The following is a 23,148-nucleotide window of genomic DNA, read 5'->3' as shown; positions in this document are numbered from 1 at the left end:
TGAATCATAAACGAGGTGTGAACGATCACTTAATAATTAAAAGAATCCTAGAACCTTCTAATTAATCATCCTAAGACCAAGCAAGGTGATATTCAATAATTAATAGAGTGTTACAGTTATCGGTCACAAGTAATGAGACTAGAAATAAATAGCTTTTAAAGCAATTTATTTAGCCCACATTACTATTTTACATTACACTGACATAAGTTAAAGTAACGTCACTGCACATATTTTCTTAGCCACAAATCAGAGCATCCTGTATATGAAAGAAGGCATGATGTTCTGAGGGTTTGTTTGTTAACACCCCTTAACATGGCATGTGCCGATTGGCCAAGTAAATCATAATATGAGAATATTAAAACAGAATCACTACGGAGTGATACGGCACTCCAGCATTCTGTGAGATTCAGCATTCTGTTAGTTGAGCTAACTCTGACTGGCCATCGGAGGGAATCTGCTCACACCGCATCTCTTGACAAGCTTTCGACAAGCTAAAAGCTGCCTACAGCTGACACAGCAAAACGGTTCCTTCAGCTATTCAGAAACAGCTGCTCTAGACGCAAACTAGTTCCAACCTGTGCGCCTGGCGACATTTCTGGACTGGAGCGTCCGTGCTGCGGTTAATCTACTAAACCTCGGTGCCCAGAGGTCAGCTGACCTCCCTGACCTCCGGATCCGCGAAGAGAGTCGCCAAAGAAAGGGTGAGGTAGACACATATGATTGTGTCTGATGCCGTTTTGATAAGAACCAACTTCATAGTTTAACGCAAACCAAATTCTTTTTCCACTCCCAGAACTCAGTTCTTCTAGATACAAGGTTCTGATAAACATACACGATTTCATCACCACACATCACATCCCATCCGCTTAGATTCATCCATCACAGTAGTCTTGGTTAACTTGTCATGTTTTTTATTTGTTTATAAAATAAATTTATTATCTTTTCTAAACCTGACTCTGTCTGAATTGATACGAAGTGTGTTGATCCCTGAAAAAGCAAAGAATCCTAGAATCTTCTGATTAAACATCCAAAGACCAAGCAGGTTGATATTCTATATTTATATACAGTATCACAGCTTATTGGTGATAAGTAAAGGTAATATATTAAGCTTAAAAGCAACAATATTTACCCCCTACACCAGGGCTATTCAAATCCAGGCCTCGAGGGCCGGTATCCAGCACGTTTTGGTTTTACTCTGCTTCAGCACACCTGATTTCTATCAGCAGGTAATTAACAGAGCCTGATGAACTGCTGCACAGGTGATTCAACCACTGAATCAGGTGTGTTGGACCAGAGAAACCACTAAAACGTGCTGGATATCGGCCCTCGAGGCCTGGATTTGAATAGCCCTGCCCTACACGGTCGACTTTAAAAAAAATTAAGTCATGCAGCCCCTAGTGTGTGTGGGGTTGTCGTGTCTCCTGCAAGCTAATGCTGCAGCTCCGACAATTTTAGTTTGACGACGGCCGGAAAAAAGCTCCACAGTTGTTTCAGTAACCAAATTTTACCACAGGATGTCATTTTTACTCCATTTATACATAATGCACCTTTAACTGCAACAACAACAAAAAAAATAACACATTAATGTTTATATTCTGCATTTGAGTTTGCTGCCCTCACATTCAATGAACAAAAATTATAATCTGGAAGAAGTATTTTGTTACAATTTTTGCATGAACTATACACACACTCATTTGTCATTATTGTTCATTCAGTTGAGTAAAATTTAAATACATTTGCAATAGAAAATTGGAAGTAACGTCCACTGGTTGACTGTGCCAAAGGTCCCTCCCCTCTACGCTGAGACTAAGAGCTACTCCCATATCTTTTTCACTGTTTTACTTTTCCTCCACCCTGATGAGGCAAAGCATTCCGGACTTTGACGGTCTGAACATTTGCCATGGGATCCACCAACATTCCTGTGACAGAACAGGAAGATAATCCTCAAGGTAAATATGAAGATGAACTCTGTTTGCATGAGCTTTGTGTATTTCTCAAGCTTTTGTAATAATCTAGATACTTCCTGTCACAATTTCTTCTGTCTTCATGTCTTGTGTTACCTTTGAAGATCATTAATACGGGTCAAAGTTCAGTGAATCACCAGAGTAAGGAAACACTGATAAGAGACACAAGAAACTAAACTGCTTTTGTTACCTGATGATCACAGAAGCTTCCGTGTCCTTTGTATTTTACAAATGAAAAAAAGGTTTTTGTGTATTTATGTTCTGCTTTTATGCTTTTTACAGTATGCAGTTTGTTGCAAGAAGCCAAAGCTCAGCCTTGTAAACAGGCTGGCAAACTTACGATAGTAACATTAAAATTGAACTGGGTCTCACTCAGGTCAGCGAGTCTCTTGTCTCGTTATACACTTACAGGACCAAGTCATAAAATCAGAACATCATGGTTTTTCTTAGATTTAGATTTTTTTTCTGTAAGTCCGGTCAAAAAGTGAAACTTGTATATTATATTCATTCATTACACAGAGACTGATATATTTCTAATGTTTAGTTCTTTAATTTTGATAATTACAACTGACAACTAATGAAAATCCCAAAATCAGTATCTCAGAATATTAGAATAACAGTTAGGTCCAATGCAAAAAAGGGAATTTTAGAAGTGTTGGCCAACTGAAAAGTATGAGCATTTACAGCACTGGGTATTTTGTTGGGGCTCCTTTGGCCTGGATTACTGCAGAAATGAGGCATACATGGAGTCCATTAGTCTGTGGCACTGCTCAGGTGTTATGAGAGCCTATGTTGCTCTGATAGTGGCCTTCAGCTCTTCTGAATAGTTGGGTCTGGCGTATTGCATCTTCCTCTTCACAATAATCCATAGATTTCCTATGGGGTTAAGGTCAGGCCAGTTTGCTGCCAATCAAGAACAGGGACACCATGGTCCTTAAACCAGGTACTGGTAGCTTTGACGCTGTGTGCAGGTGCCAAGTCTTGTTGAAAATAAAATCAGCATCTTCATAAAGTTGGTCAGCAGCAGGAAGGATGAAGTGCTCTAAAACTTCCTGGTAGACAGCTGTGTTGACCTTGGACCTCAGAAAACACAATGGACTGGACCGAGATGACATGGCACCTCAAACCATCACTGACTGTGGAAAATGTACTCTGGACCTCAAGCAATGTGGATTCTGTTCCTCTCCTCTTCCAGACTCTTGGACCTTGATTTCCAATGGAAATGCAACATTTACTCTCATCAGAACATAGCTTTGGACCATTCAGCAGCAGTCCAGTCCTTTTTGTCTTTAGCCCAGGCAAGACACTTCTGACGCTGTCTCCTCCACTGTGTAGCTTAACACGAGTAATGCGACAACTTAAACCATATCTCTGCATTCATCTGTGCGTGGTGGTTCTTGAAGCACTGACTCTAGCTGCAGACCACCTTTTCGAATGAGTTTTGTTTCACAGTCCTCTCCAGGGTGCAGGTATCCTTATTTCTTGAGAAAGAACACATTTTTTGTTGAGCATCATGACGCCTGTGTTTGGCCACGCCACTGCTCGACTCCTGTTTTTGATTGTTTTCGCAATATATGCGGTCATCTGGGCCCAATTGTCCCACAATGGTTCTTGGAGACATGAAAATTCACCTGGACAATCCCAGCTCATCAGGCTTCCTGTCACTAATGTCATCATTTGATTTAAAACTAGTACAAAGTCCTCCAACTCACAAAGCTGGAAAAGCACTTGACCTCATTTTCACGAGAAACTGTGCCATAGACACAATCTCTGTCACACCACTGCATCTTTCGGATCATTACTTCATCCATTTCAGCATGACTCTACAAGGGAGGTCCACTGCTTCCTCCCCAATGGTCTCATTCCGCTGCAACCTCTGCAATCTGACACCCAACCACTTCTCCTCTCTTGTTGCCTCCACTCTTCCATCTCCCAGCACATTCTCTGCTTATGAAGTGAATGAAGCCACCGAGTCACTCTGCTCCACACTCTGCTCTTGTCTTAATAACTTGTGTCCTTTAGCCACTAGACCTGCTAGATCCTCTCAGTCGCACCCTTGGCTAAATGATACCCTCCGGTCTCTATGCACCAATCTTAGAGCTGCGGAACGCAAATGGCGCAAAACAAAAGATCCTGGTGATCAATTGAAATTTCTTGAATTACTGTCCTCATCACTGATGCAAAGAAAGCTTTCTACACTGAGAAAATTCTCAGCTCTGCTGACCCTCAGAAACTCTTTTTAACATTGAAAACTCTGCTCGCCCCTCCTTCTCCACTTCCTACCAACAATCTATCAGCTGACACCTTTGCCTCATTCTTCACTAACAAAGTGGCAGCTATAAGCAAACATTTTACTCAGCTGGCCACTCCTGAACATTCACTACCACACACTCCTTGACACAAACTCAATAACACTTGAGCACAAAAATAGGGACTAAGACTTTAGTTTTAACTCTAGCTGGCAAGAGCTACCCAACGTGAGTAATCATCTGGCGAGGTGAAGTGAACTCTCAGCTCCTTATAAACGCTGGACCGGTAAATTAGGAAAAGCCTGCAGCTGGCCGCTCTCCGGAACCGCCCACCTGCAGAGACTTGGGGCATGATTAGCAGAATGGTGCTGACTCACCCCAGATCCTGACACGCCTGTGGAAGTCTACTAAACCTGAGGTCCATAGGCTGCACCTTAAGGACTTATGTCTTCTTTAAACGAACTGATGAAAAAGACCAGGTCTGACTACTTCTGTTGACATCGCAGCTTCAGGTTGCCTACCTATCACGGGAGTCAAACCACCATCTCCGGCCTGGGTATCGGTCATGCTGATCTTGTGTTATCCGTTAGCTGTACAAAACCACAGGAGACATACTTGGCGCTTTCTGGAAGCCACACTGCCCCAACGCCCGCTCAGCTCAGCGAAAGGGGAGGCCCCTGCCTTTATTGAATGACGCGGAACTCACATCACATGTAACCTTACGCTGAACGAAATAGAGCCCATGATATTGTGGCAGAAGCATCGTATTCTAACACCCCTACTCGATGATGCCACCATCATTTACTTCAGTCCTTATTTTCCAAATATATTGGGCTTGAACTTTTCAACCTTGGCTCTAGAAGCAGACTTTGTGAATACACCTTCAACCATATTCTCAGTTGGACAATACACCAAAACAACTTTCCCCTGAACCACATTAGACCTGATGAAGTGATATTTAATGTCCACATGTTTGTTCCTCTGACGGTTGACAGGGTTCTTTGCAAGGCATATAGTCCCTTGGCACTCTTCAAAGACTTTTGCTGCATGTTTTGAACTGCAGCCAATGTCCTTTAACAGTTGAGTCAAATGGAGCGCTTCCTGAACAGTAGCTGCTAAGGCCACATACTCCGATTCACATGTCGACAGTGCCGCCGTTGGTTGTTTCTTTGCTTTCCTTGAAATAATGGCACTTTCTTGACTGAGGCTGAAACAATAGCCTGTAGTGCTCTTCCTGTCCTGAACATCATTTGCCCAGTCCGTGTCAGAGTATCCAACCAGTTCCAAATCTGATGAACATTGGTTGTAACACGGTTCATAGTCCATGGTCCCCTGTAAGTATCTGTACACATGCTTCAAAGCAGTCATGTGTTTTTCTCTGGGATCTGACATGTACTGAGACAGTTTACTTACAATCCAACTGATGTCTGGTCTAGTACAGGTCATGATATAGATGAGGCTGCCCAAAATTTCTCTGTAATTTCTTTGATCAGTTTTTCCACCCTCTGGTGACAAGTCACATTTCATCTCACTGGGTGTAGCTCTAGCTTTACACTCTGCCATGCCAAACCATTTTAGTATTTTCCTGATGTATCTGGACTGATTCATTTTTACACATTCATCCTTTTGGGTGAAATCAATCCCAATGAACTGTGTGAGGTTTCCAAGGTTTTTCATTTTAAACCTACTTTTCAATCTGTCCTTGATCTCTCTCAAACACACCTCATCGCTGGCAGCCACAACTATATCATCTACCCACACTAGCAGAATGACCTTCTCTTTGTCAGAAAGTTTGGTATAGATACAGTGGTCAGCTTGGCTATGATCAAAATCATTTTCAATCAGGAATTCATGGAGCACCATATTCCAATTCCTGCCTGACTGCTTGAGACCATAAATAGATTTGTTTAACTTACACACAAGTTGCACCCCCTCCTTTGAATCGAGGTGGAAACCTTCAGGTTGATCCACATAGATCTCACAGTCAACTGGTGCATGTAAATATGCTGCCTTGACATCCATCTGATTTAGTGCAAGATTATGTTGTGCAGCAAGTTGCATTAGTGCCCGTAGTGATGTCAGGTTAGCTGTCGGGGAAAAAGTCTCTGAATAGTTGAGTCCTTCTACTTGGCTGTATCCCTTTGCCACGTATCTGGCCTTATACACTTCATTCCCCTTATCATCCTCTTTAAGAGCGTACACCCACCTTTCCCCCACTGTCTGTCTACCCTCTGGTAACGGTACAAGTGAGTAGGTGTTGTTCTCTTCAAGAGAGGCTACTTCCTCTTTCATAGCCTTTTTCCATTTTTTTGAAGTTGGTGATGCCATAGCCTCCTTAAAGGTCTGTGGCAGTCCAACTGTAGCCCTGTAACAGTAGTCTATGGTTAACTCAGTATTCTGCACTGCACACTCATAGTCCTCTAAGTACTTAGGTTTCTTCCTGATTCTATCAGTAGTGTGTGTAGTCTGTGTGTTACCGTCAGTGTCCTTGGTTGCGTATTCATCAGTTTTCTACAGTTTGCTCACTCTGTTGCTGACTAGTCTGACTTGGCATAGTTACCCAATCTACAAAGTAGTCCTCCGGTTGGTCCATGTCGGTCTGCGTCTGGCTCTCAGTCACGTCTTTTGCAACGAATTGAACCAGTTTGTGTTTCTGAACCTTGTTTTTCTCTGGAAAATAAATCATGTAGGCAGGTGAGTGACGGTCAAAACCAACAAAAATCCCCTTTTTGCCTTTCGGGTCTAGCTTTATCCTGTTTTGTTCGTACACTACACACTCTGAACCAAACTTCTTCATTTTGGATAAATCTGGTCTTTTTCCAGTGAAAAGGAAATAGGGCGTTTCCCCTGTTCTCTTACAGTAACATCTATTCTTGATATAAACAGCAGTCCTGGCTGCATGTGGCCACAGCTCTTTGGGTAGGCCTGTCTCGATCAACATGCATCTAACCATGTCAAACAGTGTACGCCAGCCTCTCTCCACCGTCCCGTTTTGATGCGGGGAATAGGGCGCTGACCTCACATGTTTGATCGCATTGTTTCTCAGTAATTCCTGGTACTCCTCTGAAACAAACTCTGTCCCATTGTCTGATCTCAGACACTTTACCGTAGGGTGCTGAATCTGCTAAAAACTGCTTTGTTGCTTCAACAGCTTTTTATTCCTAAGGAAATACACGTACACAGCACCAGAAAAATCACCTATGAAAGTCATGGCATATTTGTACCCTTCGGATGACTTTGGGACAATAGGGCCACCCAGGTCTGTGTGGATCAACTCTAATGGCTCTTTAGCTCTTGCATCACTCTGTCTATTTCTGCTCTGAGAACATTTGCCCTCAAGACACACTTCACATTGGTTGGGTTTGCATGTTTTGTCTTTGATTTTCATACCGTTTACAACAGATTCTAGCTTTACTAGATCTCCATAGTTGCAATGTCTCATTACTTCATGCCAAGTTTTCAAATCACGGGCTACATTACATGAATTTTCAATGTTTACATCCTTCTCAATAACAGTATATAAATAGTACAGTCTATCTTTTACCTTCATTGTACATGTAGTACCATCAGGAAGGATCATTTTGTTGTTCTTATTCTCAAAGTTGAATCTCGCTCCTTTCGAAGTCGCTGCATCCACAGATAGAATGTTCTGTGGGTATCCAGGAATCAGCATGGCATCTGTGAGTTTGACACACACCACTCTCCCATTGCAGTCAGTCAGTTGGATCTGCGCATCTCCCTTCCTCTTGACACTGCCGGTGATCCGGGTCCCGTCTGCCAGCTGCATGACGTGGTTCTCGGGCCGAAACGTCTCATCGAATCTGATGAAGGCCCCCTCTTCGGTTATAATGTGGGGCGATGCTCCGCTGTCTACCTTGCTGCTCCACTCCGTGGGGCTTCCACTCGCTCAGCCGTAGCACATACTCCTCCTCTTCCTTCGCAGGCTTTCATTTGTCTTTGGTGTTGTGAATGACCTGTCCAGTGTCCATAACGGTGACCACTTTTCACCATAGCTTCCTGTCTTTGGCTCTGCAGTCTCTGGCTTTATGTCCCGTCTTCTCACATATAAAGCACTCTCCATTAAAGTACCTCTTTTCCTCTTCGAACTTCGGTTTGGATATCTTGTAACTCGCTGTCATCACTTCATCCGAGCGGGGTTTGACTCTGTATTGGAGAGTGCACTCGAAACTTCTTAGCCTAGCTTTGAACTCTGCAAAAGTTAGCATCTCCCTAGTCTGCGTAACATGCACAGAAAACAGGTCATATTCATCTGTGAGTTCTTTAAGTACCATCGCTACCAGGAGTGCGTCACTCAGAGTCTCTTTAGCTCGGTTTAGAGCGGCCACTATCTTTTCCACACGTGCTAGGTAGTCTGCTAGCTCTTCGCCGTTAGCCATTTGCACATTGGTTAGCTCTGTGTACAATCCGACAATTCACGGTATTTCTTCTGACTCGAAATGGCGCCTCAATATTTCTTGCCTCCCAGATACGATAACGGACTTCCTCCCCGTCAAACCGTGGCGGTAATCCTCTTCCATGTACCACCGTACCCGGGACTTTTCTGGGTCCATAACCTGTTGACATCGCAGCTTCAGGTTGCCTACCTATCACGGGAGTCAAACCACCATCTCTGGTCTGGGTATCGGTCATGCTGATCTTGTGTTATCCGTTAGCTGTACAAAACCACAGGAGTCATACTTGGCGCTTTCTGGAAGTCACACTGCCCCAATGCCCGCTCAGCTCAGCAAAAGGGGAGGCCCCTGCCTTTATTGAATGACGCGGAACTCACATCACATGTAACCTCACGCTGAACAAAATAGAGCCCATGATATTGTGGCAGAAGCATCGTATTCTAACAACTTCCGTCAGCTGATTATCCGAAACAAGAAAAAAAACGCAAGTTTTATTTGACACCATCAGCTCTATTGTAGGTCCTGCTGCTCCTCTTACACCTGTTTTTAACAAAGCTGATGCTAACAAATTTCTTAATGACTTTGTTGACAAAATTCAGGATATCAAGAACAAACTTTCATCGTTCCTGTCATGTAACGATGATGTTGATGAACCGGCTGCTCAGTCGTGGACCGCCTTGGTAACCACAATGAAGCCTTCTTTTTGTCTGTCTGATGTGTTACCTTGTAAACTCCTTTGAAAAGTGTTTGATGCCGTTGGTCCTTGGGTTACCAAACTGATTAATCTGTCACTTTCTTCTGGTGTTTTTCCCAATTGCTTTAAATGTGTTTGTAGAACCTGTTAGGTATTTTGATGTATTACTGTTTTAAACGCTCCTCTTTAAGTAATCATATATTAATGAGAAAGCCACAGGGTTTTTTCTCCTTTCCATAGCTCTGGAATGTGGGCATGGGGGTTGGGGAATAATGTGTGGCAACTCGTATCCTTGGATATAAGTTGCTGGCTGTCAGTCATAAATTAAGAGTCAGCAAGTTGGTTTTCAGCAGATAACTCTGTAACTTGAGACTTCCTTTTTTGAGAAGGTCCCGCCTTAGAAGTGCTGTAATTGGTTAACTGTAAACAGTGGTGAATGGTTCTTTGTCCTTCGTTCCTGTCTTTCAATAAAACTGACTGTGGTGCAGAGAACGGGCCAGAGTTGATATGACGGAGGCCCGGAGGGGCTTCTGGCATGTCTCCTCTCCGCTGCATGCAGCGTAAAAACCTACTGACATCTCTCCTGTGTGTGGTTCATTTTGGGTTTAGTTTCAGGATCTAGGAAATACCCAACAGAACCTCTTCTCAAAAAATCAACTTTGGACCCAGCAGAGCCCAAAAATTTTAGACCAAAATCAAAACTTCCATTCTTGTCTAAAGTTTTAGAGAAAGTGGTCTCTGAACATCTGGTATCTTTCTTACAGGAGCACAATGTTTTTGACAGGTTCCAGTCCGGTTTCCGTAAGCACCACTCTACGGAAACTGCGCTGCTTAAAGTGTCCAGTGATATTCTGATGTCTGCAGACACTGGCAAATGCACTGTGCCAGTCCTGTTAGACCTCTTGTCTGCATTTGACATGGTCAACCAAGAGATCATGTTGAGTAGACTCCGAGATTTGGTTGGGATGTCAGGTCCAGTCCTGGCATGGTTTTCATCCTATTTATCGGGTAGAAGCCTCAGTGTCTCAGTCAACCAGATCTTGTCCGACTCAGTTGAACTGTTGTGTGGAGTACCCCAGGGCTCTGTTTTGGGCCCGGTTTTGTTCTTGCTTTACAGTCTTCCTTTAGGGAAAGTTAATGCGGAAGTTTGCCGATAATGTTTCCTATCATCCCTTTGCTGACGATCTTCAGCTGTATTGTTCCTTTAGGTCCTCTGAGGTTCAAAAATTGAATTCCTTATTGACTTGTCTTGAGCGCATCAAAGAGTGGCTCGGTGCAAATGCCCTACAGCTGAATTCAGACAAAACTGAAGTGCTGGTGATTGCCCCTGATAATGCTACTCCAGGGATTCACCAGCACTTAGGTGATTTGAGCTTGTCCATAAAACCAAGCCTTAGAATTCTTGGTGTTTTCTTTGACAAAGGAATGTCTCTTGAGCATCACTCAAAGCAGTTGACTAGAAATTGTTTTTTCCATTTGAGAGAAATTTCCAAAATCAGAACAATTGGTATCCTAAAATTAGGGATGTCCCGATCAGGTTTTTTTGCCCCCCGAGTCCGAGTCATTTGATTTTGAGAATCTGCCGATACCGAGTCCCGATCCGATACTTTCTATACATAAAAAAATAAATAAAGAAAAGGAAGAAACAGTTCCAGAATGTTCCTTATTTTTTATTTAATTACCTTTTTATTTTAATTTTTAACAACAGATCACTTCTGTGAGGTAGCTTGAACAATCAAGTAATAAACAACAAATTATTCTCTTTTGGACTTTATTGCAAATATAAAAAGTCCTTAAACTGAAGTCTTAAAAACTTAAGTAAAGTTAGCAAGATTCGACTTTTGCGTCACAATACCTTCGGAATAGAGGGGTATTTAGAAACATAACATACCTCTTTGGTATCGTGGCAAGGTAGTGAACAAGCTACAACCTTGTTTCTTTCAAAAAACACTGTCCTCAGCTCCCCACGAGCTAAACTGTGCTCTATGAGACCACGAACCTGCCGCTAGCGCTCAGGGACCGTCTGAAAATAGACTAACTGGAAACAGCTCTTGATCAAATATTAAAGAACACCACCCCTGTACACTGCAGCATCACCAAATTCTTAAAATATAACACTACAGACATGTTGTTCATCCTACAGTAGTTATTGTAATCCAGTAACATATTTTTTTGTATTTTAATTTTTCTAAGTTTTTTAATTTTGATATCTGCTCCATTTTAAAACGTATTGACACCAAAATCACGCAGCACATTATTATTGGATAAAGTTATTATTTATACCTTATAATTATCAATATTTCCTACATTGAAAATGTTATTGACACCAAAATAATGCCAAATAATTAGCACTTACTTCATCTACAGTCTGCACCTTTTATTTATTTATTTTTTGTACTTCTCTGATTTAGGTAAATTCTTTCAAACTAAGAGATTTCAATAGCTCCTACACTGTAAACTCTGTTGACACAAAATCATGCATGCTGGTCAATACTTAGCTGCTTTAAATACTACAATATTAATTTTGAGGAAAAAACACTTCTCTGATTTTTTGTGAATTTTTAAAATATTCTCATTTTAATACCTCATACACTGTAAACTCTGATGCCTCAAAAGAAGAAGGAAATATCATTTCTATAGCGCCTCTCAAGATAAAAATCATGAGGCGCTTCACAAAAACAAAAAATGGAAAAATATAAAAAATAAGAAAATGGTTCAAAATATGTTTAAAATGAGCAAAAAAATAGACAATTGTGATTAAAAAAATGTTAAGAAAGAGAGACAGTGACTAGGAAAGAGGGAAATCAGTGGATCCTGAGGAAGGTGGAATAGGTGGGGAGAGCAGAATAAAGAGAGAGTGGTTGAAGAAGGTCATACATAAGCCAGCTTGAACAAGTGAGTCTTCAGCTGCTTTTTAAAGGAGACCACTGAGTCCACTGATCTCAGGCTCAGGGGGAGAGAGTTCCAGAGTCTGGGGGCCACAGCAGCAAATTATCTGTCACCTTTGACCTTTAGCCTGGTGCTGCACAACCAGTAGGCTTTGATCACTGGACCTCAGGGACCTACTGGGGGTGTAGGGACTAAGTAGATCACCAATGTAAGATGGTGCTTGTCCATGTAAGGCCCTATAGACCAGAACCAGGATCTTGAAATGAACCCTGAAGTTGACTGGCAGCCAGTGAAGCTGGAGAAGTGGGGTGATGTGGGTGTGTTTGGAGGACTTGGTCAGAAGTCGAGCACAGGCATTCTGAACCACCTGTAGACGGTTCAGGGAGGTTCTGCTCAGACACGTGAAAAGAGAGTTACAGTAGTCTAAGCATGAGGAGATGAAGGTGTGGAGAACTGTCTCAAGTTCAGAGCGGGACAGAATGGGACTCAGCTTAGCAATGTTCCTGAGATGGAAGAAGGAAGAGCGAACAAGAGAACTGATATGAGAATCCAGGGTGAGAGCTGGGTCAAAGGTCACGCCAAGATTCCTGACGGAAGGTTTGGTGAGGGAAGCAAGCTGACCAAGAGAGTCTCTGACTTTGGGAACCAGCTTGTCTGGAGCACAGATGAGGATCTCAGTCTTATCTTCATTCAGCTGTAGAAAGCTCCCAGCCATCCAGGTTTTACAGCTGCAGCTTAGACATCTCATGGGGCTTAAAGGAGATGTACAGTTGGATGTAATTTGCATAAAGATGGTAGGAGATTCATTTGAAGGAGCTCAGGATGTGTTGAAGAGGAAGCAGATAGAGGAGGAAGAGCAGAGACCCCAGCACAGAACCTTGTGGGACACCATGGGTCAGGAAGGTGCTGAAGGACCGAAACTTTGAGACGAAACCCTCAAACAGATTAGAGGAGAACCACTCCAGAGCAATTCCTGATAGACCTACGCTGTCTCCCAGCCTATCCATCCACTTATCTGTGGAAGTTACAAGGTCACCTGTCAAACACCACCAGGATCAAAAAACACCAGCTGGTGATTTTAAGAGCTGATGATGTTCATAAATGTTATTTCAAACTGTGTTTAATAAAGCTACGATGGCAAATCTGCCAAACAAGCCAGCTTAAAGGTGTAAAACACTGAAAATACATAAAAAAATATATTATTTCTAATTATAACTGGTCATTTTTCAGTTTTTCATGCAGGCTGAACATGAAAATAGTCTTCCACTTCTACCTCCTGCATTAGCCTCTGATAAACTATGAAACTCTAGGATTTGAAAAGCCTGACAGATTCACCTCACACCATCACTTAACATTCATGGACTGACCCATCTTTGCTCGCGACAAGGAAGGATGTTGTTGTTTCAGCGTCCAGGAAACAGCAGAGAATATCTCAGCTAGTAGAAGCTAACCTTTAGCATTAGCTACTCCACCACACAGCAGAACTCCTCCATGCTTTTGTTACATTTGTGGAGATAAAACATCAACACACTCATGTATTTAGCAACAGAATTAATTAATTTAAGCATTTCTGATGGCAGCTGTAGGCAGCAATCTAATTGCATGAGTGGTTTTGAAAAAAATACATAACTTCAAGGATGGATAAACTTTTTTGGTCTTTTTGCCTCTAAGTCATGTTTGGTTTCACTCATTCATGCATTCACACAAACATTCTACATGGGGTCCTGTGTTGTGTCAAAAGCCACTTCAACATGTGGGAGAAGGTCAGTATGAAGACCTTGCCACAGACAAGAGCAGACAGCAGCCGTTAGGAACAGTGTGATGGAGGGTGACAGGTCCACGATGCTTTTGAGTCGATGCAAAGGTTTTCATAATGGAGGTGATACATGGCTGTATTGTCACAAGCAATGGCTGCTGATGATTGAGCTCTTTCATGCATGCCCTTTTATATCTCTTTGATCCAGTTCAGGGACAGAAGGAGCTGATGTCTAGCTCCAGTGGTCTTTGGACAAAGTGGTGATTGAGGTGCACCCTGGACAAATCACCAGTCCACCACAGAGATACATGGAGACAAAGAACCAGTCACACATGTACTTCTACCATGTGTCAGTGTAGAGTTGTTAGAGCAGAATGCACGACTAAAACATTTATCAACTCATTTGTCGGTTTCACAGAACCCTTGAGGATCATGCTTCTTGGGAAAAGTGGAGCAGGCAAGAGTTCAAGTGGGAACACCATCCTAAATAAAACTGTGTTTACATCTGACATGAAGCTGAAGAGAGTCACGGTTGACTGTGAAAAGGAGGTTGGGATGGCTGAGGACACGCCTGTCGCTGTCATCGACACACCTGGGCTTTTTGAGCAGGACCGAGACAAAGAGGTCATTATTCGAGAGATTCTGAAGCGCGTGAAGCTGCAGGAGCCAGGCCCTCATGTCTTTGTGTTTGTGGTTCCTCTGGGAAGGATGACGCAGGAGGACCAACACACCCACAAGTTGATCGAAGCCAGGTTTGGCCCCCGAGTGTGGGACTACACCATCGTCCTGTTCACCCACGGAGACCGCCTGGAAGGTAAAACTATAAATGACGTCATCACGGAAAGTGACGAAAACCTCCGCAGCTTCTTACGTAAGTGTAGTGGTGGCTTCCACGTCTTCAACAACAAAAACTCCGAGGACCAGACGCAGGTGGTGCACTTAATGGAGAAGATCCAGACCCTGGTGGCCTTGAATGGAGGCGGTCACTACCACGCCCAGCTTTATCCACATCAGGAGAGGCTGATCAGGGAGAGACAGCTGAGCATCCTGGCAGAGAGAAGTGAAGCTATCAATACCAAAGAGAGGGACCTCCAGAATCATCACCAGGGAGAGGAACTCAACATGAAGATCCGTGAGCTTTGGAGAAAAGAGGAAGAGAACGCCAGAAGAGCTGCAGAGAAAAAGTTTAGAAACAACAAGATTCTGTCTTTCATCCTGATTCTGGCGTTTGTGGCTGTGGTGTTTGGCTTTGCTCTAAATGTTCCAGCTGAATACCTGATACCACTTACAGTCATTTGGATCGGGATGTTCTTCTTGAGTTTCTCTAAATGAAATATCCAAGTTTTCAAGGAAAAAATTACCCAGAGTGCTGCGCAGTTACGATCCAATTGTTGCCAGTGGATAAACAAGTGTCATGTTTCTTATGAACTTATTTTCTGTAGTCATAGATGATTTATTTTAAATTTCTGTCTGTCATGGAGACATGACTTTACATTTGGGTCACTACAGGAGAGCATGCAACTTGGAAAGTAATACATGTTAGCATTGAATGATCATTGTCCAGACATTTTGCTGCTCATCTAATAATTAAACTCATGTTGATAATGTAATAAAACTCATAATTATGTTTGTTTTATAATAAAAATATTAATTCCACCACATTAAAAAAAACTGATGGGATTGGTTGAGCCCAGGTTTTGTTTACTCATGTGACACATACCTTATGGTATACTTACAATAACACGTTTGTTTTGTTGAATAGACTACGTATATTTTGGTAGGAGATTACGTATCTAACTACTAACTAAATCACACAATATTGCAGACTATTCATTTATTTCCTAAGAGCATATTTGTCAAGTACACAAGAAAGTACTAGCATCCATGGGTACTACGGCCCTAGTAAAAAACCTGGAAATTCCCTCGAACGCCCAACCTTGATTTACCACCACCACCACCATCTTTATTTATAAAGCACATTTAAAAACGGCATGGCAGCCGACCAAAGTGCTGTACAGAATAAAAAGTAAAAACACAATATAAAACAATACACTGTCAACAATAAAATGCACAACAAGGCAGATAATTACAGTCAATAAAAAGACACATAAAATAATAAAAGTCAGGGATTTAAAAATGCCTGGTCGTAAAAGTGAGCCTTCAGCAGCGATTTGAACCGGAGGAGGGATGGTGCCAGCCTCACCGAAAGAGGAAGTGCATTCCATAGTGTCGGAGCAGCATAGACAAAAGCACGCTGCCCCCGCGTTTTGTATTTCATTAATGGAACACGAAGCAGCAGGCAATCAGCAGACCTCAACGCCCGGTTTGGCACATATCTACTGACAAGATCCGACAGGTAATCCGGTGCCAGACCGTTCAGGGCCTTAAAAACAAAAATCAGGATTTTAAACTTGACCCTAAAGTTTACGGGTAGCCAGTGGAGCCGCGCCAGTACAGGTGTGATATGTTCTCTCCTAGGAGTGTTTGTTAAAAACCTGGCTGCCGCGTTTTGTACGACCTGAAGCCTGTTAAGAGCGGAGGCAGGTAAACCAATTAAAATGGAATTTGCATAATCCGCAACATGGAATTGGATGTTCACTAGGTCTCGGGCAAATTTATGTCCTGAAATTGTTTCCGAGGCAGTTGTGGCGAAAGAGGTGGTCGGTAGTTCCTCCAGATGGCGAAATAGATGCTCTTTAATTATCTTCATAGAGAACATTGTATGATAGGAATGAGAATTGGTCTTATCTTAACCCTTTATAGGGCCAATGTCTATATTTAGACACTTCCACTAACATCATATATGATGTCGGTGTGCCTTTTCACAAACTCTTAGAATTACAGGATTTCACCAAAACAATCTTCGGAGATCAAGTTAGTCACGTTTTACTCTGTGGCGCCATTCCAACAATCGGTGCAGGGCTATGATTCGCCACATATTGGTGTGTGAGCCAGAAACTGCTTGGTCTCCTGTCGTGTTTACGGTCAGATCTCTGAAACTAACACTAAGTTTATGAAACGCTCACATCACAAGGTTGACTAGTGCTGCTAAATAAGGGTACGTGTGTTGTAAACGTCAAGGAAGTTGGTGAAATCTAATCTGTCATATTTGAACAAGAAATTATGATTATTTTTAGGTCAAATATGTTTTTATTATAATAATCTATATTTGATTAGAAATATTGTCTGTTGTTCAATAACTTTTTTCAACAAAAAACAAAACAAATTTCAACACCCTGGGGTTTAAATAATTAAAATACTTCAATGAGTGCACTGTAATTCAAGTTTTTTCAATTCAAGTTAATTTATAAAGCGCCAAATCACGACAAGAGTCGTCTCAAGGCACTGCACGTAGTGAACATACAGGTCAGGTCAGTTCATTAAGCCAATCAGAAAAAAGTTTCCTATATAAGGAACCCAGCAAATTGCATCGAGTCACTGACTAGATGCAATGACTAGTGTCAGTGACATTACAGCAATCCTCATACTAAGCAAGCATGCAGCGACAGTGGAGAGGAAAACTCCCTTTTAACAGGAAGAAACCTCCAGAGAATCCCGCCTCAGTATAAGCAGCCATCCACCACGACTCACTGGGGATCGAGAAGACAGAACAGACACACACACACGCACACACACACACACACACACACACACACACCAAGTAGTGTTTCTATGGTTACATTGTGGTTACTTAGTAAATATTCTATTTGGTGAGAGATAAACTTTACTGTATTTATCCTAGTGAATCTATAATTCAATGGATAAACTAGTAGTAGCACATTCAATGTCAAAGAAAGTAAAATGTTATTATCAGGAGAGGGAGAAGTGGTTAGCAGCAGTGTGCTAGACGATGGCCCCCTCCATGAGGCCACCACAGCTCAGCAGAACATCATTGTAGCTTCTTCTGGGGAGAAAAACACTTAGAGAGAAAATAAAGTTAACAGCTGAAATAATACAGTTAAAGAGCAGATTGTAGAAGAAAGCAGTAGAGTGTGGAAAGTGGTCAGTGTGTCCTCCAGCAGTCTAAGCCTAAAGCAAAATAACTACAGAGATAACGTCGGATATCCTAGCCTTTTAGATGGAGGCATGTTGGAGGCAGGGCAAGGGAGAACCATCTTTACAAAGGGTTAAGACAGACAAAGAGCCTCGTGGGTAAAGGGGCAGCTGTCTCATGTTGTGATGACTAACGAAAAGGGTAATGCAAGAAGTTAGTCAAGCTGTGAGGCTGCGATTGTAGCTAAATAGACATGGTATTTTTCAGGGAGTTATTTTAAATGGCTTCTTATGGTTTTGAGTATTGTTCTGCACTTGATTTTCTCTGAAAGGGTTTATCAGGGCTTACACTCATGATTGGAGGCTGTGTGAAGATCAAAGCCAAGCAGAGGAGGGGTGTGTGGATTTTACAGGAAGTCAAGGAGCCTTCATAACAGGTGTTGAAGCTGCTCCACGTTTTGTAGCAGCCCTAGAAACGCAGACCGCAGAGCCAGACGAAACCTCCTGATAAGAATGAGCGTGCATATCGCAAGTGGCGATGGCCAGGGACCGAGTGGGAATGAGACCGGGAACAATTATATGCCGGTAAGCCTCTGGAGGAAATGGACAGGGATTGTGTATCTCAGCGTTGTTTTTGGCTTAGTGATGCAATTCTATTATATGTTTTAAAGTGGCTTGTGTATGTTGCTATTAATTCTTGTAGATATGTTTGTATGGGACATTACTACCTCTGTGGGTGTTTGATTTTTCTTTACTTACTGTGGGAAGGGGGCATTATGCAGACGACAAATCAAGTTAGTCTTGGATTGGCGGTCAGTGCAGTTCACGTCTTTGAGTGAGGTGTGGATGGCTGCTGATGAGGGTTTAAAGGGGTTTTCCCAGTTATAGTCACATATCGGTGCCTCAGGACCTTGAACGAAAGGCCGATGCCAAAGTGGCCAAAGTGGTTCTGGTTTACTGTGGTGGCTTTTGGGGATTTCAAGTTTTATTGGGCCTTTGAAAATCTCACAACAAACAATGTATCTGTATTATTTAACAGGGAGAAGAACTGGCGGTCCACCAGTGCCCAGTCCATCAAGACAGTAGACACTTTATTCCAACCGTAACTGGCCTTAAGTGTGCCCTGTGCTGTTTAAGTAACAATGTGCAGGGCTTTCACCCTCAGGGTGGGGAGCTGTCGACGGATGTTACTTGTGCGCTTGATCATAACAATATGTTAGTGTTCTTCTGCTCTAGAAGACATGATGATGAATCTTTTTGTTTCTGCTGTAACTTAAGGGAACAATTAGCTGACTTGCATTCAAACAGGAAATTTGCCCCCGAAGTAGCTGCCCCCCGGCCGATCGAAAGGGAGTCGGGTTCAGATTCCCGAACCTGGAGTGGCGGAGACAGGCGCCGCGAGGCGTCCAGTGCGGTAACGCAAACGAACTCAGAGAAGCTGGCGGGAGCCCCGGGGAGAGTTCTCTTTTCTTTGTGAAGGGCAGGGCGCCCTGGAATGGGTTCGCCCCGAGAGAGGGGCCTGTGCCCTGCAAAGCGTTGTGGTTCCGGCGGCGTCCGGTGAGCTCTCGCTGGCCCTTGAAAATCCGGGGAAAGGGTGTAAATCTCGCGCCAGGCCGTACCCATATCCGCAGCAGGTCTCCAAGGTGAACAGCCTCTGGTAGGGAGCAGTCGCCCTGTCACCCTCCCCTCTCCACCGCCTTGAAGCCCGGTTGCTCGGCCTGGCTCGTGGTGGGGCCCCCTTCGTCCGTCGCGCCTCGTGGATTGGCGGGCGGTGGGACTGAGTACAGATGAGAAGTTGCTGCTTTTGAACTAAAGTTACACAGGGAAGAGGCTACTCCCTCAAACACTCTTTCTCTGGTACTCAAAACATCTTCTGGGACCGAGTCTTTCCTCCTTGCCTCGGCAGTATTTGGAGCAGGAGTCTGAGAAATTGATGAGAAATTTGGACATTAGGGGACCTGCCTGATCAGCTGAGCCCTATTAAAGAAGATCGGTGGGCTGACTTCCCGGCTGTTAACCAAGCAGCTAAGGAAGTTGCAAATAAACATCGTGGTTACCAGATCCACGAGGAAGCTGGACATGTTCTGGTAAACAAACATGCCGGGGGGCATCACCTGAAAAAGGAGACACCAGGTGATGTTCTATGATTCTTTGAACTTATGTCAAACAGCACAGGAACATGTGTCTGACTCTCTTTTCATGAAAACGAATGACTTTGGAGTGATTCCACAGATGTGCTTGGAAGCTGGCTATGCCAGTATGTTCTGCATGGTGGAGAGTGAAGGATGGCTTGACTAAATGGACAATTCTACATGCTGTATCATATGAATTGAATCAACAGGAGACTGGCAGGTGGAACGGGCCTTTATTCACGGGCCCTAACCCTCACGCGTGTGAAAATTCAGAAACGATGCAGCTTTGTGTCGCTCTCATCAAAAACCACAGCGTGGGCGATGTTCTGCTATATTACCTGTTTCTCTTTTTTCCCCCGTGAATTTAAGGGTAACTCAAGCTCACCTCTGTATGGAAATACAGCAGAAGTGACACTGATGAAAGTGTGTTGAGGGTGGCGGTTTGTACTCTGCTGTGTCTGTTAACAGGAAGTGGTGGAGTCAGGAAGTACGTGTGTTTAACACGTATAACGTGCTTCTGCAGCAAAACTTGTGGCGGCTTGATGAAAAAAACCAGCTGAAGCTAAAACCTTAGATGGTGTAATTTTTCCACTCACCTTTGATGCCTAGCAGGCATCCAGTTAGGGAATACATAAGGAAAAAGGAGCAAATTGCTTTCTTTCAACAAGATGCCGAGAAGTTTCGTGCTTCGGTATTAGGATAAGGGGTAGATACTGTTAGATAAAAACTGATATTAACAGTATTGAACTGATATTAATGTCTTGACTGTTAAACATCTGGTGTCTTTTTTAAACGCAGCTTCATCCTTTCATTTTACTCTGTTGATAGATAACAGGCTCCTGCAGGTCATACAGGGAGGAGTAGGTTTTAGAAGAAGAAAGAAGACGAAAGTATAATTTCTATAGCGCCTCTCAAGATAAAAATCACGAGGCGCTTCACAAAAACAAAAAATGGAAAAATATAAAAAAAAGAATTTGGAAAATGTTTAAAAATATATTTAAAATGAGCAAAAAATAGGCAATTGTGATTAAAAAATGTTAAGAAAGAGAGAAAGTGAACACGAAAGAGGGAAATCAGTGGATCCTGAGGAAGGTGGAATAGGTGGGGAGAGCAGAATAAAGACAGAGTGGTGAAGAAGGTTATACAAAAGCCAGCTTGAACAAGTGAGTCTTCAGCTGCTTTTTAAAGGAGACCACTGAGTCCACTGATCTCAGGCTCAGGGGGAGAGAGTTCCAGAGTCTGGGGGCCACAGCAGCAAATGATCTGTCACCTTTGGTCTTTAGCCTGGTGCTGCACAACCAGTAGGCTTTGATCACTGGACCTCAGGGACCTGCTGGAGGTGTAGGGACTGAGAAGATCACCAATGTAAGATGGTGCTTGTCCATGTAAGGCCCTATAGACCAGAACCAGGATCTTGAAATGAACCCTGAAGTTGACTGGCAGCCAGTGAAGCTGGAGGAGAAGCGGGGTGATGTGAAGGATGACCTTGCCTCAGAACCGACCCTTATCAGTAAAACTCGCTTGAGAAAGTCTAGAAATTGCTTTGTTGATTTAGGGTGCACCTGGGGTTTAGGCTCCTTTCACTATCAGCTTCCCACCTGAGAGTCTAAGGAACGTGAAATGTGTGTGTGTTAATCTTTGTGTGTGCTTGTGTGCTAATAAATACTGTCGGAGGACTTCCGGTCCGATGAGAGTGAACTGCAACCTTGTTTGGTGTGTATCTTTTCCTCTCCACTTTGCAAAGTCTAAATTGATTTTTTATGATTGATGTTGGTGTTGATTGATTGATTACTATAACCCCCTGTGCTTTAAACTTTTCCTAAGGCAATCTGGGATTGATAAAATTACCCAACAGATACCAATGCAAAGCATCATGTATGGTTCTTTTATTGAGACAAAAAAACTGTGTTCTCCTCATCGATGACATGACCCAGACTCAGAGGGTCGTGAAGGTACCAAACATTTACTGGAGGTTGTTGGCAAAAGGAGATCTGAGGCACTCAGGAGATACAAAATAAAAAAAACCTTCATTAGTACAGGTGCTGGCCAGTAAATTAGAATATCATCAAAAGGTTGAAAATATTTCAGTAATTCCATTCAAAACGTGAAACTTGTACATTATATTCATGCAATGCACACAGACCAATGTATTTCCGATGTTTATTACGTTTAATTTTGATATTTATAGGTGACAACCAATGAAAACATCAAATCTGGTATCTCAGAAAATTAGAATATTCTAAAGGCCAATGAAAAAATGTTTGTTTCTCTAATGTTGGCCAACTGAAAAGAATGAACATGAAAAGAATGTGCATGTATAGCACTCAATACTTAGTCGGGGCTCCTTTTGCCTCAATAACTGCAGTAATGCGGCGTGGCATGGACTCGATCAGTCTGTGGCACTGCTCAGGTGTTATGAGAGCCCAGGTTGCTCTGATAGTCGTCTTCAGCTCCTCTGCATTGTTGGGTCTAGCGTATTGCATCCTCCGCTTCACAATACCCCATAGATTTTCTATGGGGTTAAGGTCAGGCGAGTTTGCTGGCCAATCAAGGACAGGGATACCATGGTCCTTGAACCAGGTGCTGGTGGTTTTGGCACTGTGTGCAGGTGCCAAGTCCTGTTGAAAGGTGAAGTCTGCATCCCCATAAAGTTGGTCAGCAGCAGGAAGCATGAAGTGCTCTAAAACTTCCTGGTAGACGGCTGCATTGACCCTGGACCTCAGGAAACAGAGTGGGCCAACACCGGCAGATGACATGGCACCCCACACCATCACTGACGGTGGAAACTTTACACTGGACCTCATGCAACGTGGATTCTGTGCTTCTCCGCTCTTCCTCCAGACTCTGGGTCCTTGATTTCCAAAGGAAATGCAGAACTTGCTTTCATCAGAAAACATAACTTTGGACCACTCAGCATCAGTCCAGTCCTTTTTGTCCTTGGCCCAGGCGAGACGCTTCTTGCGCTGTTTCTTGTTCAAGAGTGGCTTGACACACGGAATGCGACACCTGAATCCCATGTCTTTCATGAGTCTCCTCGTGGTGGTTCTTGAAGCGCTGAC

The 23,148-nt window shown here is 43.1% G+C and overlaps 1 protein-coding gene across 2 annotated transcripts; it reads left to right on the top strand.

The window, feature by feature from the left end:
• The first annotated feature begins 1,342 nt into the window (after positions 1-1,342).
• Positions 1,343-22,265, top strand: zmp:0000001062 (GTPase IMAP family member 7). 2 transcript variants are annotated; one of them, XR_011515777.1, is made up of 3 exons: positions 1,343-1,949; positions 14,383-18,542; positions 18,997-22,265. XR_011515777.1 is itself a non-coding variant. In XM_015945440.3 (2 exons), the coding sequence occupies exons 1-2, from the start codon at positions 1,901-1,903 to the stop codon at positions 15,294-15,296; spliced, it is 963 nt and encodes a 320-aa protein (XP_015800926.1). In that variant the 5' UTR covers positions 1,343-1,900; the 3' UTR covers positions 15,297-22,265. The 2 variants fall into 2 exon arrangements, 1 of the variants encoding a protein (XP_015800926.1); XM_015945440.3 differs by having other exon boundaries at positions 14,383-22,265.
• The last annotated feature ends 883 nt before the right edge of the window (positions 22,266-23,148 follow it).

Source organism: Nothobranchius furzeri, chromosome 12 (assembly GCF_043380555.1).
Source record: "Nothobranchius furzeri strain GRZ-AD chromosome 12, NfurGRZ-RIMD1, whole genome shotgun sequence".
Lineage (NCBI taxonomy): Eukaryota > Metazoa > Chordata > Actinopteri > Cyprinodontiformes > Nothobranchiidae > Nothobranchius > Nothobranchius furzeri.
The sequence above is the reverse complement of the archived record's forward strand: the minus strand, read 5'-3'. Positions and strand labels throughout refer to the sequence as shown.